The sequence below is a fragment of the Rhincodon typus genome, chromosome 33 (genome assembly GCF_021869965.1).
Source record: "Rhincodon typus isolate 14 chromosome 33, sRhiTyp1.1, whole genome shotgun sequence".
Taxonomy (NCBI): Eukaryota; Metazoa; Chordata; class Chondrichthyes; order Orectolobiformes; family Rhincodontidae; genus Rhincodon; species Rhincodon typus.
The window spans coordinates 3,125,310-3,146,479 of record NC_063364.1 but is presented as its reverse complement, the minus strand read 5'-3'; the positions used below and the strand labels follow the sequence as shown (position 1 = coordinate 3,146,479).

At 41.9% G+C, this 21,170-nt stretch overlaps 1 protein-coding gene across 1 annotated transcript in view; it reads right to left on the bottom strand.

Annotated features, from left to right (window-relative positions):
• arnt2 (aryl-hydrocarbon receptor nuclear translocator 2) overlaps positions 1 to 20,582 on the bottom strand; it is a 347,885-nt gene extending 327,303 nt beyond the window's left edge. The window contains exon 1 of the mRNA XM_048616062.1: positions 20,433 to 20,582. Within this exon, the coding sequence (XP_048472019.1) occupies positions 20,433 to 20,566 (134 nt within the window). The 5' untranslated portion in view covers positions 20,567 to 20,582. The remainder of the gene's footprint in view (positions 1 to 20,432) is intronic.
• Positions 20,583 to 21,170: the final 588 nt, after the last annotated feature.

Here is a 21,170-nt window from a genome sequence, read left to right as displayed (position 1 = left end):
CCCCACCTACACTCACCTTTACTGGCTCCATCCCCGCCTCTTTGACCGGTCTGTCTCCTCTCCACCTATCTTCTCCTCTCTCCCTATTTATTTCAGAAGCCCCTTCCCCTCCCCCATTTCTGAAGAAGGGTCTAGGCCCGAAACATCAGCCTTCCTGCTCCTCTGATGCTGCTTGGCCTGCTGTGTTCATCCAGCTCTACACCTTGTTATCTCAGATTCTCCAGCATCTGCAGTTCCTACTATGTCTGAGAAAATTACTTCCTTCTCCAGCAAGAAAGTTTCAGTAGCCCCTGTTGTTGGCTTGGATGTTTCCTTTGAAGGAAAAGGGATTATTTTCCCGTTTGATAAAAATCTCTCATCCACCTCATGTACTTCTTCCATACTCACAGTAGTCTTTACCTTCACCTGATCTGTCGCCTTTTATTTCCATTTCCTTTTCACATTTGTTCTTACCAGCTCCATTATTCCCCTTCTCAAGTTTCCCTCCCAAGTGCCAGCGGTCCAAATGAACATGTCCCATCTTGTTATAAATGATACAGGGGCTCAGCTTCAATTTTCATCTCCACCCTTAGTACTTTCCTTCTAAAGTGAGGCTGAAGCCTTGGAGCATTCCCAGCGATACATTCCTTACCTTAGACACACGCATTTATTTCACTCCCCATTTTCTACCTCTTTCAAATTTATGAGAAGGGTGACAAAAAAGATTAGTTATATGAATTAGTTCATAATTGTCAGTCATTATTGCTGCCTGTATAGCAGCTTTAACCCTTTGGTGCTCAATGAGGGTGCTTATTTCGGAAGTAGCAAATTTTAAGAAAATAACCTTTCAAAGAGCTTCACTTGTGGCCTCAGCTTCTAATGCTCAAATCAGCTTGTCAAAATTACTTTGCCTAACTCTTTCAAAGTCAATATAGGTTTGCCCAGGCTACTCCCTTAAATTCTAGATCCTCTTCCTATATGCCTCAGGCACTAAATCATATGCAACCAATACAGTTTTCTTTATTATGTCATAATCCCAGGAAACCTCCTCTGACAATGAAGCATGAGTTTCCTGTGCTGTTCCTGTCAACTTTCCCTGCATGAGCAATGCCCAGTCCTCTTTTTCCCCAATTAATTTGTCTCGTAATTTTCTCAAATGACTGTGAAGAATGCCTCCAAATCCTTTTGCTCAGATTTTGCTACCGTCTGTGCACACTTAAACATTTCCTTACTGGACTTAAATTTGTGACTTGAATTCCCACTCCATGGCCTCCATCAGTATCCGATATCTTTTCTTTTAACTACACCTTTTGAAGCTGATATTCAAAATCTATAATTTCCTCTCGCTTACAGTTCAAATTCTCGTTTGCTTATTTCCGTTCCTTTCACTTCTATTTTCTATTCCTGCTATCTCCCATTTCTTCATTGTCTCCTCATACTCAAGCTGCCTTACCCACGATGGAATATCTCCCCGCTCTGATATTTCACTACAGGATGCCTGGCCTTTTCTTTATTTTATATATTTTTATATTTTCCCTAAACCCAAGTCCTCAATCATCTCTGCCTTTTTAGCTGTATCAGGCAATTCTACCTCCAGTTTATCCACCAATTCAATCACCCTTGTCTTTGAGGATCCCTTCAACACTGACAGGGACAACTCTGCAGGAAAGCTACGGGTGCACAAAGACACCCACGTCCTGCTGCACACTCCCCTCTCCCAATTTACAGCCATTCAGGTGGTATTCTGCCTTCTTGTTTTTGCTTCCATAGTGATAACCTCGTATTTATCCAAATTATACTGCATCTGCCATTGATGTGCCCACTCACCCAACCTGTCGAGATCATGCTGAAGGATCTCTGCATCCTCATCACAGTTCACCCTCCTACCCAGCTTGGCATCATCTGCAAACTTGGAGATTTTACATTTTGTTCCCTCACCCAATCATTAATACAATTTGTGAATAACTGGGGTCCCAGCACCGATCCCTGTGGCACCCCACTAGTTACTACCTGCCAATTTGAAAAGGACCCATTAATTCCTACTCTTTGTTTCCTCTCTGCCAACCAGTTTCCTATCCATCTCAATATAGTCCCCCCAAACCCATGCGCTTTAATCTTGCGCATTAATCTCTTATGTGGGACTTTGTCAAATACTTTCTCAAAGTTCAAATATACTACATCAACTGGCTCCACCTCGTCAACTCAACTACTTACATCTTCATAGAAATCCAACAGATTCGTCAAGCATGATTCCTCCTTCATAAATCCATGCTGACTCTGTCTGATCCTGCCACTGCTTTCTAAGTGCTCCGCTATAAAATCCTTGACAATGGATTTGAGAAATTTCCCCACTACCAATGATAGGCTCACTGGTCTATAATTCCGTTTTCTCTCTACCTCCCTTTTAGAATATTGGAGTGACATTAGCCACCCTCTAATCTGCAGGGACTGTTCCAGAGTCTATAGAATCCTGGAAGATGACCACCAATGTGTCTACTATTTCTACAGCTACTTCCTTAAGTACACTAGGATGTAAATTATCAGGCCCTGGGGATTTATCGGCCTTCAATCCCAACAATTTTCCCAGCACCATTTCTCTAATAATATTGATCTCCCTTAGTTCTTCCCTTTCACTGAATCTTGCATCCTCTAACAATTCTGGTATCCGATTTGTGTCCTCTTTTGTGAAGACAGAACCAAAGCATGTTTTCAGTTCCTCAGCCATTTCTTTGTCCCCGATTATACATTTCCCTGTTTCTGTCTGAAGGGGACCTATATTTGTCTTTACCAATCTCTTTCTCTTCACGTACCCATAAAAACTCTTAGCAGCAGCCTTTATGTTCTCTGCAAGCTTAATTTCGTGCTTTATTTTCCCCTTCTTAACCAATCCCTTGGTTCTTCTTTGCTGAACTCTAAACTGCTCCCAATCCTCAGATTTATTATTTTTCTTGGCCAATCTGTATGCTTCTTCCTTGGATCAGATACTATCTCTTATTTCCTTTGTAAGCCATGGATTGGCCTTCTTACTCACTTTGTTTTTGCAACAGACAGGAAGAAACAATTGTTGCAGTTCCCCCATGCATTCCTTGAATGTTTGCCATTGCCTATCCACTGTCATCTGTTTAAGTAATTCTCTCCAATCGATCAAGGCCAACTCATGCCTCATGTTCTCACAGTTTCCTTTTTCAAGGTCCAGCATCCTAGTCTCCGAATACACAACTTCATTCTCCACTTGATAAAAAAAATTCTATCATGTTATGGTTGCTCTTCTCCATGGGGTTTCGCACAGCTGGACTGGCAATGATCCCCTTCTCATTACACAGCACCCAGCCTAAGATGGTCTGCTCTCTAGTTGGTTCCTCCACATACTGGTCAAGAAAACCATCCCATAAATACACCAGGAATTCCTCTTCTACAGCATTGTGGCTAATTTGATTTGCCCAATTCATGTGCAGATTAAAATCACCCATGATCACCGATATACCCTTATCACATGCATTTCTAATTTACTGTTTAATGCCATTCTCGATATCACCATTGCGGTTTGGGGTCTATATATGACACCGACTAATGTTTTTTGCCCCTTGGTATATCTCAACTCTAGCCACACAGACTCCACACTGTCAGAGTTAATATCATTTCTCACTATTGTGTTAATTTCCTCTTTAACCAGAAATACCGCTTCACCATCTTTTCCTTTTTGCCAGTCCTTCCTAAATACTGAATGCCCTGGGACATTCAGTTCTCATCCCTGGTCACCCTGCAGCCATATCTCCATAATCTCAATTATATCGTACCCGTTTACATCTATCTGCACGATTAATTCATCCACTTTATTGCAGAGGCTTCGCGTGTTAAGACACAAAGCCATTATGTTTGCCCTCTTAACAGTGTTAGTCTCATTTTTCTCAATAGCCCTGTCTGAATCTTGTCCTTGGTTTCTCAGCCTGTCACTTTTCATATTCCCTTTACTAGCTTTTGTTTTTGTCCTTGCTGCCTTCTTCTCTGACTCTTTACATAGGTTCCCATCCCCTTGGCATATTAGTTTAAACCCTCCCCAATCGCTCTAGCAAACACTCCCCCAGGCATCAGTCCCAGTGCTGCCCAGGCGTAACCCGTTCAATTTGTACACGTCTCACCTCCCCCAGAACTGGTTCCAATGCCTCAGGAATCTGAAACCCTCCCCCTAAATGACTAAAATGAGAGGTGTCCTATAGCAAGTTTGTGAATGACAAAAAAAAATGGGATGACGGCACGGTGGCTCAGTTAGCACTGTTGCCTCACAGTGCTGGGGACCCGGGTTCAATTCCACCCTCGGGCGACTGTCTGTGTGGAGTTTGCACGTTCTCCCCATATCTGCATGGGTTTCCTCCAGGTGCTCCAGTTTCCTCCCACGGTCCAAAGATGTGCAGGCTAGGTGAATTGGCCGTGCTAAATTGCCCATAGTGTTCGGCGATGTATAGATTAGGTGGGTTTATAGGGGAATGGGGCTGGATGGGATGCTCTGTGGGTCAGTGTCGACTTGTTGGGCCGAAGGGCCTGCTTCCACACTGTAGGAATTCTCTGATTCTATTCTATGATTCTATGTAAGTAGTGAGGATGATACAAAGAATCTGTACAGGGGCACGTACAGGTTAAGTAAATAGGCAAAAACAGCAGATGAAAAATAAGGTGGAAACTGTGAGGTTATGCACTTTGGGAAAGAATTGAAGAGCTGACTTATTTAAATGGGGAAATACTGCAAATAGCTACACTGCAGAGAGATTTGGGGGTCCTTGTGCATGAATTTCAAAAACTAGCGCACAGGTTCACCTGGTGATAGGGAAGATAAATGAAGTGTTGGCCTTTATTTCAAAGGCAATGAAGTACAAAAACAGGGATGTCTTGCTAAATCTAAATAAGGCACTAGTTAAAACACACCTGGAATACAATGTTTGGTCTCCGTATCTAAGGAAAGAAACATTGACATTGGAGGCAGTCCACAGGGTATGGAGGGGACTTTTTTCTAAAGAGAGGTTTAAATTTGTACTCATTGGAGTTTAGAAGAGACCTTACTGAAATATTGAAAATTGAGGGCATAGTCTCAGAGAAATGGGTTGCCCATTTAAAACATGGATGAGGAAGACTTGTTTCTATCAGAGGGTAGTCAATTTGTGGAATTCTTGACCAGAGAAGGCTGTTGAAGCTGGGTTGTTAATTATGTTTTTGATCCGGAATGGAATCAAAGGTTTTGGGATAAAGCAGGCAAATAAGTTGAGGTGACTGGATCAGCCATGATCTCACTGAATGACAAAACAGAATTGATGGGCTCAAAGGCCTACTGCTACTCCTACATCATATGGTCTAATTTCAGTCCCCCACCAGTAGAAATACTCACTCTCTATCTACTGCATCTGTTCTATAAATATTTTGCTAATTTTGATCAAATCACCTCTTAAACTTCTAAGTTCAATGGAAAAGATTCCTGGCTTGTGTCCTCTCTCCTGTAACTTAACCCATGGAATCCAGGTATTTCCATAAATCTATGCTGAATCTTGGTAGCTGGATCTTGCATATTTGAAGCAGTGACCCTCAAGATGTTGTGATGAAAGATGCGAGATATAATCTACACTTGATCCTGGTTATACATGAATCTGCAAATATTTATATGCGAGGTCAGACCCAGATGCAATTTTTTTTTCCGTGACAATACAGTACGCAAGGGTCTGTTGGGACAGATAATGGATTCCCATTCTAGCGCTATTCACAGTTTTATGTTATCTACATGAGATTCGTGCCCTGACTCCAGCAGATGTAAAGGATTACGTGTATTAATGCCATTTTTAGAATTTCAATTTCAAAATAGTGGCATTTGGCTACTGCTTACTTTTGTGAACACATTTTGTAAAACCACAAGGTGACAGTGTCTTTCCAGAGCAGTGGCCTAATCCAGTAATGTGTCAGACAGCAGGTAACTGCTAACCCCAGAGTGTTAATGGAATAAAATGGTTTATCTGTGGTGGTTTACAACAGATGGTTAAATATTGAAGGCCATCAGCTTGTTTTTCAATTCAGAATAATGAAAGATTGATTTTGGTTTAGAAAACCCAGAACTTGAAAGTTTTTAGAGCAACTCTAAGGAGGCCTGACTGGGATCAGAAGCAGAGATAGTAGGAACTGCAGATGCTGGAGAATCCGAGACAACAAGGTGCAGGGCTGGATGAACACAGCAGGCCAAGCAGCATCATAGGAGCAGAGAGGCTGACGTTTCGGGCCTAGACCCTTCCCCCCCATCCCAGGCCCCAAGAAGACTTTCCACATCAAGCAGATGTTCACCTGCACATCTGCCAATGTGGTATACTGCATCCGCTGTACCCGGTGTGGCTTCCTCTACATCGGGGAAACCAAGCGGAGACTCGGGGACCGCTTTGCAGAACACTTACGCTCGGTTCGCAATAAACAACTGCACCTCCCAGTCGCGAACCATTTCAACTCCCCCTCCCATTCCTCAGACGACATGTCCATCCTGGGCCTCCTGCAGTGCCACAACGATGCCACCTGAAGGTTGCAGGAACAGCAACTCATATTCCGCTTGGGAACCCTGCAGCCCAATGGTATCAATGTGGATTTCACAAGTTTCAAAATCTCCCCTCCCCCTACCGCATCCCAAAACCAGTCCAGCTCGTCCCTGCCTCCCTAACCTGTTCTTCCTCCCACCTATCCCCTCCTCCCACCTCAAGCCGCACCTCCATCTCCTACCGACCAACCTCATCCCGCCCCCTTGACCTGTCCGTCCTCCCTGGACTGACCTATCCCCTTCCTAACTCCCTACCTACACTCACCTTTCCTGGCCCCATCCCCGCCTCTTCGACCTGTTTGTTTCCTCTCCACCTATCCTCTCCTCTATCCCTCTTCTATCCGCCTCCCACTCTCTCCCCATTTATTTCAAAACCCCCTTCCCCTCCCCCTTTTCTGATGAAGGGTCTAGGCCCGAAACGTCAGCCTCTCTGCTCCTATGATGCTGCTTGGCCTGCTGCGTTCATCCAGCCCTGCACCTTGTTGTCTGGGATCAGAAGCAATTCTCTTCTTGCATAATTATAGGACAGTCAGGGAAATACAATCACCTCAGTAGAAAAGTTTTCTTTGTGAAACTTCCAAGCCAGCAGAGGTTAGATAGAAATCTGCGGGCTATTAGGAACTGAAAACCTTACAGTCTCAATTTTGAGAGTATACAGGTAATATGACTCCACAGTTCACAAGAAAGAAACTAGGGAGAATCAGTTTGGGATATATTTGACATGGGGGCAATTTCTCTGGATCTGAGATTCTTTAATGAATATGATATGACTCAGACAGGAGGAGTGCACTAGAAATCAAGCTGCACTACTCCATGAGCTGTACCAAAAATGTAAATGTCTTATTGAATCACCAGAAGTGGTCAATTTGTTTCTCTTTATTATCATTAATTAGAACAAAACAGACATTCACCAGGCTTTTTCAATGAACTCAAATTGATATGTTTATTTCAGGCAAATGTATTCTTCAAACAAGTGGCAAACTGGTTATCAACGAAGCCAGTACGCGAATTAAACTATATACCCCCAATCCAAAATAAAAAAAGATGAACCTCAGTAGATCAAGTGGGCAAAGTAAAACAGTAAATGCGGTGACCTTCTCACAGTTCTTTCGGTTTCTTGTCAATGAGGTCATGTTGCTGTCAAATGCAAAATGATAGGAAATCTTCAGAACAGATTTCAGATTATTTGAAGCTTTATCAGGGTTTTTCAAACCCCTTCACCAAGAGAGATATACAGAATGCTGCTTTCAGCTCCAATCCCTGACTCTTACAGACAGAAAGACAATATTGCAACCTTTAATTGTGCAAAAGGCCACTCCTACCTTTCTCTAAAACTCTGCTCGATACAGATTTCCAAGATCACATATTTCTTTGTAAACAAAAATTGACTGAAGTCTCCTTTAACTCTTACATTCTGTAGTTCTAAGCAATCACATGATTAAATCCTTTGCAACCCAGTAATGTCCAAATACCCATTATCCAGTTTTCAATCCATAAATGTATGTGTTCCTAATAAACAATGTAAGGTAACTGATTGAATGAAACTTTGTTTTACCATGTATTTTAAGGTCTTTCCAACTGTGTTATATATTTAGATAGCTTGTTTTTTTTAATTTATTTATTTGATGTAATAAACTTCTCTTGATTAAGAAACTCCAGAGCCCAGTGAGAATATGTTGCAGTGACTAGTTGCTATACTGAAAATGCTAAAATGAAAAAATCCTATCAAGCCAGATTTCATTGTGGGATCAGACTTGTCCAATAGTGCCATCAGCTGGGATCATAATATAAACGCCAGCATTTCATTATGACCTTTACGGAACTCAAACCACAAGATTAGAAAGTGTAATTTGTTGCAACATTGCACAGTACATCAGTCCAATCTGCTGACCTAGAACACTTGATTCAAACAGATTTTTATGTCTGTATTTTAAGAGGGTACCATATTTACAAGCACAGATCTATTTGTCAACGTAACAAACCAAGTGGGGTGTTGCATAAGGAATAAAAATGTATGTCATTTACATTTGGTAAACAGCTGGACACTCCCATTATGTGCTAAGACCATTTTGTTCACATCTAGTTGAAATTGTTTTTGCTTAATTGGTTTTTGCTTTGCGGCAGCAGCAGCAAGCAGTACTCCTGCTAGACACCATAATCAATGTCTTAGCACATTGTTATTCCTTCAAAATTCAGATCTTGTCATATAGCAAACAGTGAAAAACTGCAAGCTCGATTCTGACTGCATGATTTGAAAACACCGTGGTAAAAACTATAATGAAAATCAAAGTTACGAAAAAAGATACATATTTTCACAGTTTAGAACAAAAATAATTATGGATTGTCCTTAGTTGACTGAACATTGCACCATTTTTGTTTTGTTTGAAAATGCCATTGAAATTCCCCTGCTTCTCTCTGACAAAAAATTGCAGAAAAGCAGATTTGTAGGATTTTGAAGGTTACAGCACAGAAGGGCCATTCAACCCATCATGTCCATGCCAACTGTCTGAAAAAGCAATTTAGTTGATCATATACTACTGTCTTTGCTCCATAACCTTGCATTTTTTTTTAAATGCTCATCCAATTTGTCTTGAAAGCCGCAAATGAATTAGTCTCCACTACATTCTGAGGCAATGCATTTCAGGCCTTAGCCACTCCCGGCATTAGAAAGTTTGTCCTCATGTCACCACTTGTTCTTTTGGCAATCACTTTAAATTGCTGTCCTGTAGAAATATAGAAACATTTCCCTATCTCAATATATAGCCATTCAGAAAATAATCTGCCTTCTTGTTTTTGCTACCAAAGTGGATAACCTTACATTTATCCACATTATACTCTACTTGCCATGCATTTGCTCACTCACTCAGCTTGTCCAAATTATTAGGAAGCATCTCTGCATCCTCCATAGAGCTCACCCTCCCACCAGTTCTATGTCATTCCAAATTTGGAGTTACTGCATTTGGTTTACTCATCAAAATTATTAATATATTTTGGGAATAGCTGGGGTATAGAATCAGATTAATATAGCATGGAAATAGACCCTTTGGTCCAACTAGTCAACACCAACCATGTTCCCAAACTAAACTCGCCCCACTTGCCTGCATTTGGCCCATATCCATCCAAACCTTTCTCATCCATGTACTTATCCAAATGGTCTTTCAAATGTTGTAACTGTACCTGCATCCACCACTTCTTCTGGCAGTTCATTCCACACACAAACCACTAACTGTGTTAATAAAGTTGCCCCTCATATCATAGAGTGGTACAGCACGGAAACAGATCCTTCAGTCCAACTCATCCATGCCATCCAGATCTCCTAAATTAATCCAGGTCAATTTGCCAGGATTTGGCCCATATCCCTTAAAACCCTTCCTATTCATATACCAATCCAGATGACTTTTAGATGTGGTTATTGAACCAGCCTCCATCACTTCCTCTGGCAGCTGATTCCATATACACACACCACCGTCTGTGTAAAAAGGTTGCCCCTTAGGTCCCTTTTAAAACTTTCCCCTCTCACCTTAAATGCCTTCTAGTTTTGGACTCCTTCACCCCAGGGAAAAGACCTTCACTATTCACCCTACCCATGCCCCTCATGATTTTATAAAGCTCTATAAGGTCACCCCTCAGCCTCCAACACTCCAGGGAAAACAGCCCCAGCCTATTCAGCCTCTCCCTTTAGCTTAAACCCTCCAACACTGGCAACATCCTTGTAAATCTTTTCTGAACCCTTTCAAGTTTCGTAACATCTTTCCTACAGCACAGTGACCAGAATTGCACACGGTATTCCAAAAGTGGCCTAACTAATGTCCTGCATAGCTGCAACATGACCTCCCAACACCTACACTCAATGCACTGTCCAATATAAGCGAGCATACCAAATGCCTTCTTCACTATCCGATATACCTGCAACTCCACCTTCAAGGAACTATGAACCTGCACTCCAAGGTCTCTCTGTTCAGCAACATTCCCGTACCTTACCATTTCGCAGATAAGTCCTGCCCTGATTTGCCTTTCCAAAATGTAGCACCTCACATTTATCTAAAGTAAACTGCATTGGCCACTCCTCAGCCCATTGGCCCATCTGATCTAGGTCCCATTGTACTCTGAGATAACCTTCCTCACTGTCCACTACACCTCCAATTTTGGTGTCATCTGCAAACTTACCAACCATACTTCCTACGTTCACATCCAAATCATTCAGATAAATGATGAAAAGCAGTGACCCAGCACCAATCCTTGTGGCACATCGCTGGTCACAGGCCTCCAGTCTTAAAAGCAACCCTCCACCACCACACACCGTCTATCTTCGAGCCAGTTCTGTATCCAAATGGCTAGTTCTCCCTGTATTCCATGTGATCTAACCTTACTAACCAGTCTACCATGAGGAATCTTATCAAACGCCTTACCGAAGTCCATATAGATCACATCCACAGCTCCGTCCTCATTAATCCTCTTCATTACTTCTTCAAAAAACTCAATCAAGTTCATGAAACATGACTTCCCATGCACAAAGCCATGCTGACTATCCCTAATCAGTCCTTGTCTTTCCAAATACATGTGAATCCTGTCCCTCAGGATCCCCTCCAACAACTTGCCCAACACCAATGTCAGGTTCACCGATCTACAGTTCCATGGCTTTTCTTTACCACCTTTCTTAAATAGTGGCACAGTCCTCTGGTACCTCACCTGTGGCTATCGATGGTACAAGTATCTCAGCACAGCAATCAGCTCCCTAGCTTCTCACAGATTTCTAAGGTACGCCTGATCAGGTCCCGGGGATTTATCCACCTTTATGTATTTTGAAACATTCAGCACCTCCTCCTCTGTCAGATGGACATTTTTCAAGATGTCATTAACTATTTCCCCACGTTCCCTCTCTTCAATATCCTTCTCCACCAATGCAAAATATTCGTTTACTATCTCCCTCATCTCCTGCAATTCCACACATAGGCAGCCCTGCTGATCTTATTCTCTCCCTAGTTACCCTTTTATCCCCAACGTATTTATAAAATCCCTTTGGATTCTCCTTAACTCTATTTGCCAAAGATATCTCATGTCCCTTTTTTGCCCTCCTCATTTCCCTCTTAAGTATACTCCTATTGCTTTTGTACCTTCAGGATTCACTCGATCTCTGCTGTCGAGACCTGATATATGCTTCCTTCGTTTTCTTGACCAAAACCTCAACGTCTCTAGTCAGCCAGCACTCCCTACACCTACCAGCCTTGCCCTTCACCCCAACAGGAGCCAACTGTCTCTGGACTCTCTATCTCATTTTTGAAGGCTTCCCATTTTCCAGCTTACTCTTTACTTGTGAATAGCCGCCCCCAATCAACTTTTGAAAGTTCTTGTCCAATACCATCAAAATTGGCCTTCCCCCAATTTAGAAATTTAATCTTTAGATTCAGTCTATCCTCTTCCATCGCTATTTTGAAACTAATAGGATTATGGTTACTGGCCCCAAAGTGCTCCTCCACTAACACCTCAGTCACCTGCTCTGCCTTTTTTCCCCAAGAGTAGGTCAGATTTTGCTCCTTCCATAGTAGGTACATCCACATACTGAATCAGAACATTTTCTTGTACACACTTAACAAGTTGCTCTCCATTTAAGCCTTTAACACTATGGCAGTCCCAGTCTATGTCTGCAAAGTTAAAATTCCCTACTATAACCAACCTATTATTCTTACAGGTAACTGAGATCTCCTTGCAAATTTGCTCCTCAATTTCCCGCTGACAATGGGGGTGGGTGTCTACAGTACAATCCCAATAAGATGATCATCCCTTTCTTATTTCTCAGTTCCACCCAAATAACTTCCTTGGACTTATTCCCAGGAATATCCTAACTATAGACGTAATGTTATCCATAATCAAAAATGCCACGCCCCTTCCTCTCTTGCCCTGCCCCCTCTTTCTATCCTTCCTATAGCATCGATACCCTGGAACATTAAGCTGCCAGTCCTGTCCATCTCTGAGACACATCTCTGTAATTGCTGTGATATCCCAGTCTCATGTTCCCAACCATGCCCAGAGTTCATCTGCCTTACCTGTTGGGCCTCCTGCATTGAAATAAATGCAGTCTAATTTACCAGTCCTACCTTGTTCTCTGCTTTGTTCCTTGCCCTGACTGTTTGACTTGCTCCTTTCCCCAGCAGTACCAGTCTCGGACTGATCTCTTTCCTCACTTTTTCTTAGGGTTCCATGCTCCCAAACCCCTCCCCACCCCCCCAAGACAAGTAACTAATTTAAATCTTCCCAAGCAGCTCTAGCAAATCTCCCCACCAGTATTTTAGACTCCTTCCAATTCAGATGCAATCCGTCTTTCTTATGCAGGTCACCTCTACCCTAAAAGAGATTCCAATGATTCAAAAATGTGAATTTTTCTCCCCTACACCAGCTCTTCAGCCACACAATCATCTGCTCCATTCTCCTATTCCTACCCTCACTAGTTCATGGCACTGGGAGTAATCCAGATATTTCTACCTTTGAGGGCCACCTTTATAAATTCCTACCTAACTTCCTAAATTCTTTCCTCAGAATCTCATCTTTTCTCTTCCAATGTGTACAACGACAACCTGCTGGTCCCCTTCCCCTTTGAGAATATTCTGCACCCTATCCGAGATATCCTTGATCCTGGCACCAGGGAAGCAATACACCATTCAGTTTCTCACTGTTGGCCGCAGAAACATCTGTCTGTGCCTCTGACTAGTAAGATAATGGCTGATCTGTTTGTAACCTCAAATTCCTGTCTATTCCTGCTAAACGTTCACCCCTTGATTAAGATTAATCAATCTAACTCTGCTTTAAAAGTAGTCAAGGCTTCTGCTTCTCATGGAGAGTTCCAAAAACTCTCAATCCTCAGAGAAAATACATCATCTCATTTTTGCTTTATTGGGTGATTTTTGAATAGTGACACCTAATTTTAGGCTCTCTTGTAAAAGGTACTATCCTCTCCACATCTAACCTGTCAAGACCCCTCAAGATTTTATGTCTCAGTCAAGTCACCCCTTACACTACTAAAATCCAGCAGAAACAAGCCAAGCATGTCTGATTTTTCATCATTAGGCAACCATCAACCCATTTCAGGTATTAACTTAATAACCGTTTCCAAACTGATTCTACATATTCACATCCTTCCTTTAAAAAGTACTCAGTACTGTGTACAATACTACAGATGCGGTCTCACCTGTCCCGTTTCCTGAAACGGAGCCTCCCTATTTTTGCGGTCAATTCCCTCACAATAAATGATAACATTCTATTGGTTTTCCTGCATATTACTTTTTACAATTCATATACGAGGACACCCTCTGCATTCTCTCACCATTTGACAATGTGCTTTGTATTCTTCCTGATAAATGAACAATTCCACATTTTCCACATTATATTTCATTTACCACATCTTAGCCCATTCACTTACTCTGTAAACAAAATCCAAATCAATAGGTATTGGAAGGGAACCCTCTCTCCATCTGGCAATTATTTCAGCCCCAAGGTAACACTGTAGGAGTTCATCAGTGTAGCCGAAAAGGTTTTAACACTTTCAGCTACTTCAATAACCTTCCTTCCAAGGTCAGAAGTGGGAACATTCATTCATATTTGTGCACTTTTAACTCAATTTGCAACTCCTCAAATCCCTGCAGCACTCCATGCATAATCCAGAAAGTCCTGAACAATTTTCGTGCAGTTAAGTGGCAAGTAATATGCACATCATACAAGTACCAAGCAAAGACCACCTTCAACAAGAGAAAATCTAACCAACCCCATGTGCCATTACGACTTGCCAAAACCTTAATTGGGCTACTAATATAAACATTTTTAGAGTACAACAGTAGATCAAAGATTTGCAACTCTTCAATAAATAACTAATTGCCTAACTCTCAAGTGTGAGCACTATTCAGGAGTGTGACAGAATACTTTCTACTTGCTTGGATGAGTGCAGCTCCAACAAGACTCAAAAAGCTTGAGATCAACTGGGAGAAAGCAGCCGCTTGATCAGATCTCAGAACTGTCACAGTGCAAAAGGAGGCAATTCGGACCATCATGTTTTTGCTGCCTTTCAGCATTTTAAGTTAATGCCAATCCCATGCCTTTTCCCTATCTGCCACCTTAAACATTTATCACTTCCACCACTGATGCAAAGTGACAATGGCGTGTACTAGGGCACAGTATTTTGAGGATTCTTCTTGAGATTTTTTTCAAGGGCTACTTTTTCATTCTTACCTCATTCTCATCAGGTGATGTAGTCATGAAGCAACAATAATTCCTGCATGTGCAGATATACAGTATGTGGACTCACACAGGAGCAGAATTCGAAGAACCCTCAATCTTTATCAACCTACAACTAAACTTAAAATCACAACATATAAGGAAAGTAATGTAGACCCAGTGGCCTAATGGATGATGCAGTGGCCTCCTAAGCCACGGTCTGAGAGTTTGAGACATATCTGGCACGCAAGGGTGATCTGATTTTAAGGGGTCTTATGGTGCAATAGTAGTGTCCCTACTTCTGGACCAGAGGCCTGAATTCAAGCCTCGTCTGCTTCAGAGGTATGTCATTGCATGTCTGAATGGTCAACTACAAATATCTAGAAGGACAGCATTAATTTCTTCGACATCACATAATTTAAATTAGCACAAGCCAATGAAACTTGACAGCCCATTTGCAAGGAATTCATTATCTCAGTGATTTCAAATTGTTCTCAGTTCTAGTTAGCAAAGTATTCCTTTATTGAAAGGTTTAAAACCGTTCCTTCACCTGTCAGGCTCCCTCCCCAATCTCCCTCTCTCTCTCTCCCCTCCTTTGCAGCCTTTCTGCTTTGCAGGCTTGCAGCATCCCACTTAACACACTCTTTCAAGACTGTCCCTTTTGAAGCCTTCTTCACACCTCTCTCAACCCTCCTGCAGACTCTTCTCCAATGAAGCTACTGTATTGCTCCCCCATTTTCTTGCAATTACATTCCTCACCACCCTTCCTTACAGCCACATTCTCCCACTTGCAACACTACCAGACCCCCACATGCCAAATCCTCAAAAAAAACCAACAACTCAACTCCTGACAGATATCTCCTGGTAGCTTCCCCGGTAAAATGCATCCCAGCAAAACAGTCACTATGAACTGATTACAGTAAACACAAGAAAGAAACGAGCCCATGATAGGAAAAGGCCCTCCTCACCAATATTGCCCATTCTACTTACAGCAGCAACTTTTCTGATTGATTGCCCCCGTGATTGATTCTTCCCAGGCATTTTGGGAATATTGACGACAAATTCACCCACCAGCCCTTTGTATTTTGAGTACTGGTATGTACCATCCACAACATGGATGTACAACTTGCACAAAAAGGGTCTTCAGACAGCATCTTCTAAACTCCAACCAACCTCTACTACTTGAATAATAACAGTAGCAAATCCAGGCAAAGACCACAAACCTGCAAGCTCCTCTCCAAGTCACACATCATCCTGACTAGAAACTACATTGTTATCAAAATTCTTAAACTCCCTCTCTCATAGCAGTGCTGCTGTGTCTCCACCAGTGGTTCAAGACAACAGCTCACTGTCCTCAAAGGCTGGATGATACATGTGATGAAAAACAAAACTTTATAAAAATATTTATGCAAAAAGCTGATTTTGTTAAAACTGAACCAATTATCCTCGCCCATGTGCTTATTACATGTCACAAAAAGTACATACTGCTGCAAATTATTACTCAAAGCGCTGGGGAACACATTAATTTTGAAGCACAAATTGTACACCCAAGACAATCATCCAGAAATACCAAGTACTGTCTACTCACAGGCTTCCTTTCAGAATGTCTGACTCTCTCTCACAAAGCCACATTAGCTTGCACATTCAATGTAAAACGTCCTATCCAAAATATTCGGTTTGACGGTTTCCAAGGGACACAGAATCCAATATCATTTCTGTGAAAGCATCACAGATATTGTTGACAGATGAAGAGAACTCCAATAGGACAGGCTATAAATGATTTTTATCCTGTATGTAATTACCTTGAGATATTTCAAAAATCTTGATAACCATGTGAATCCGTGTAAACCACGATCAATTTGACATTTTCAACCTTCCTAAAATGATGGAACAGAACACCACACGACACTTAATACATTGTTGTAAAATATTTAGGATGACTGTTAATTCCAGGGTACAGGTCACTTAGAGATTCAAACTTGAAAAGATAATAGATTTCATATGTATGGAACTCAGTTTTCTTGTACGGAGTAGCGAGAAAACTTTGGCTGTAACTTGGTGTTGTTTTCCCTAAACACAAGACAGCACAAAGTTGGCTCAAGTCAAAATGGAAATAAATTTTCCAGATAACTTATGGAATATCAGTAATACTTGGAGTGGAGCACAATGAGCAAAATTTTTTCACTTCAAGAACAAAAGCATGACACTTGATAGGAGAGGAGCATCTAGCCAGAAAAACACAAATCAGTGTGAAATTAATTACTGTTAGTGGAAATATACAGTGAATGGAAATATGTTCATCAGGTAGCCAGCAAACTTCCAGGACAAAGGAATAACCTGGGTGAGGAATACATCATCCCTGTAAATCTTACTTATTGAATACTTCAAAATAGAATATTACTTCTTAAAGCAACTACATGCACTTTGTCAATGGAGTAAAATGAGAATTCAACAGATTCAGAAATTAAATACCATATTATTGAAAACAAACATGTTGCCAAAGATTTTTGTCTTGTAATCAAAAAGGGCAAATGGAAGAATGCCAAATTTCAAACAACTCATACAGCAGAAGAATAAGGGAGCTCATTAATGCTCAAGGGCAAAGTATCTCAAAAATTTTAGCAAGTTGCCTGTGTTCCTCCAGCCCACACTGTGTTGTCTCTGACTGCAGCATCTGCAGTTCTTGTTATCTCTCAAAAATGTTAGCAATAGGTTAAAGACGACACTTCCTATTTCAACAATGTAGCAGCTATGTAAGTGATATTTTCCTCTAACAGGATGTTGCCACCAGTCCAATCTTCCAACCATACAAATGGGCAATACATTGAAAGTGCAATGTCAGGTACGTATCGCAGGTCCCAACAATTAGTTGAGTGAATCAAATGGTGCGTTCCTTGAGTTGTTCATAATAGAAATAAATAATACTCAACAGATCACAGTTGCAAAACCCAAAACAAAACACGATACAATTGGGAAGCACTTGTTGAACAATCCATAGGGTGCTAAAAGTTACAGTAACCACTAAATTAAGATAATCCGTTGATCTTTTATCGTAGCTACTCAATTTCTGCCAACAAAAGTCTCACATCTTTTATGAATTACCTAGGAGTCAATCGTTCCCCACTGTTTTCTTCTTGGGAATAACCTCAGCCAATTAGTCATTTGACAACCAATTAGCACCTTTTCTCCTGTTATGTGATGCTAAGTCAAATGTAAATAACCACGAATCTTGTTTGTGTGACTGTACCTTGTTTAAAAGTTACCTCATTGCCTCAATGAGCTTTAGCCAAAATAAAAGTGGTTCTGGTCCCCAAATTTGCTTAGATTCTTTCCTATTGATTTTATCCCTATTTTAAATACTGAAAATAAAATATATTTTTGAGCAGAGGTATTTCTTACTTTAGGTTTGAAACATTTGGCTCTAATTTTTTAATTGTGCCCTCTTGCCCAAGAATTCCCTATTAGCGAAAAGTTTCTCCACATCCACACAATCTGTTTGTCTTAATAATTTGAAAACTTTGATCAAATCATCACTTACGTCTAAATTTCAGGTAAGGCAGCCCTACTTTGTCTCTCATAATTTAACCCATTGAATTCAGGTAGGTCTAGGCCCGAAACATCAGCCTTCTCCTATGATGCTGCTTGGCCTGCTGTGTCATCCAGCTCTACACCTTGTTATCCCTGAATTCAGGTACCATTCTGGTCAACACTTCCTTAACAGTTTTGTCATACAGTGTTAGTGCCCCTGCCTGTGTGCCAGAATGTCCAAGTTCAAGTCACATCTGCCATGGAGGAGTATCATAACATATCCAAATTGGATGATTAAAAATAATTTTTCACACTGTCTACTCTTCCTATGGTGTGGCATCCAGAGCAACTCACCATCCTTCAGATGTGGTCTCAATTGGGTTTTATATAGCTGAAGCATAATTTCTACCCCACTGTAATTCTAGTATGATAGTCATAAAAACCAGCATTTCAATAGTTTTATTTGTTATTATGATGATGACATAAGGGCATAGATACATGGGTTCCCAGTTCTTTTTCGACCTCTACTGTTTTTTAACCTTGTCACAATTTCAAAATGACTCCCTTCCCCAATTTTAGGTCTAAATAAATTAAATCATATTTGCATACAGCTTTAAATTTATCAATTTCCCTCATAATATTATGGTACAATGTAGATTGCTTATAATGCCACCCACCTTTATATCATTGGCAAATTTAGATATGTGGCTTTTTATTGCATCTTCAAAATCATCAGTAAAAACAGTGAATAACTGAGATGCAAATACAGACCTTTGGGAAACACTGCATCCTGATAAATAGAGTATCTGCCCATTATCACTACTCTCTGTATCTGGCCACTAAGCCAGGTCAACAATTTGCTTTCAATTCCATGAGCTTCAACTTGAATTTTTCAGTTACTTCTGAGCGTGTTATCAAATGTGTCCAGGATATGGATACATGAATGGCATTAATAGACATTTCCCTATCCATTGTCAACTAAATGTTCTTAGTTTCTTGGTTTACCCCCTTTCACTTTCCCTTAATGATGGAATGTCATACACAAATTTCCAATCTAAGGAAAGGAATCTGAGATAACAGAACTTTACTGGAAATTTACTGTCATCTGCATATCTTAAAATTATGGGCCAGAAATCATCTGGCTCTGGGTACTTATCAATGACTACAACAATTTTTATTCTTTTGCTTACGTTAATTTGTGTCTGTCCCTGATTCAATGTCAGAATTCCTGGGATGAAGACCGCATGCTGACCACTTCCTTCAGTGCAAATGCTGAATCAAAATGATTATTTAACAAATATTCAATTTCTTTTTGTTCAATGACAGGGCCCACCTTGTGGTTACCACTCTATTTCTCCTCATTTCACTGTAACAGTCTTGTCGTTGAATCTTGATACCCCTTACAAGCTGTCCATCTCATCACCAATTGGGTTGCCCCCAACATTCTATTTACTCTTAGCAAGACAGAATTTCCTGTGTACCTTTTTCTCCCACCCACTCACTCACTCACCAATTTGTGAGAACCCTACTATAGCAGTGACACACCAACTACGAATGACTCTGAAACTCCTCTCTCAGTTACTCTTAACCATCCTTCCAATCACCCTGGCCCTGTTCACACAGATGCTTTCATACCACACTTCATCATTGGCCCACTTTCCAACCATCCCAAGCCTCTGCACAAAAACCTGAGCACACCCAGATGGCTCCAGGCTCCAGGCCCCACAATTAACTTGAACCCTCCCTGCCTTGTTACCACAGCTCCTCACCTAGTTACCATAGCCCCACCCCAATCACCAAAGCTCCGCCCCTAGATACCCCAGCTCCCCCAGTTACCCAGCCACGCCTCTTGTTCCCATAGCCACCCTCATTACCATGGCGCGCACCACTTACCCTGGCTCCTCCCCTAGTTACACTAGCTCCGCCCATAGTTACCAGGCCCTCAAGTAGTTACCACGGTTGTCCCTTGCTTACCTTAACCCCACCCCTAGTTATCTTAGCCCCCACCTCCAGTTACACTGACTCCTCCCCTAGTTACATTAGTCCCACCTTTAGTTACCCTGGCTCCTCCCCTGGTTACTCGAGCACCAACCCCTCAGTGACCGCCGCTCTTCCCGCTCCTGGATTAAATTGGAGCTGAAGCCGCGGGTAATTGTAAAGGTCTTACCCCGAGCGCCGCTTCCCTCCACGGGCAGGCACTGCTCCGATCACCCTCACCTGCCCGGGTCCCGGTGTCACTGGGTTATTCGGTGCTGTCAGAGCCACCGGTTCGGGAACCTCAGAGCTCATCTCAGCGGCCATGGCCAAAGCGAGTACAATGAGCAGCGCCCACTGCGCAGCCGCGGAGCTACCGCCAGGACCCGGATCGGAGTGGGCGGGGCTGCGGCATGGACCCCCGGGGGCGTCTGCTTCCAAATACACCCGGATTGTCCCGTGGGGGGGTAGGGCGAGTCTGCATTATACCCGGGGGGAGGGGGAGATCTGGATTGTCCCTGGATAGGGTGGTAGCTGGATTGTCACCGGGGGAGGGGGGATATCTGGATTGTGCCTAGGTGAGGAGGGGGATCAGGATTGTCTTCAACGGGGAGTGGGTATCTGGTTCCCAAACCTCCCAGAATGTCCCTGGTGGAGAGTGAAGCTGAACCTTCAGGGAGGGTATTGCAGACAATAAAGAATTCTCTTTTTGAACATTTCTTGCTTCTTATTGATAAAAAAAATCATCATTGCGAAAGAAACATTTGCTAGACTGATCAATAATACATCAGAATAAGTAATTCCAAAAAGATTTAGGAATGAAGTGGCCAGATGCATGTATGTAGAAGTATGCAGAATAGCACATCGCTGCGTCCAGCCCATGTACCAAAACTATGTTATCGTCAGGTGGATAGGCCATGCTAAATTGCAC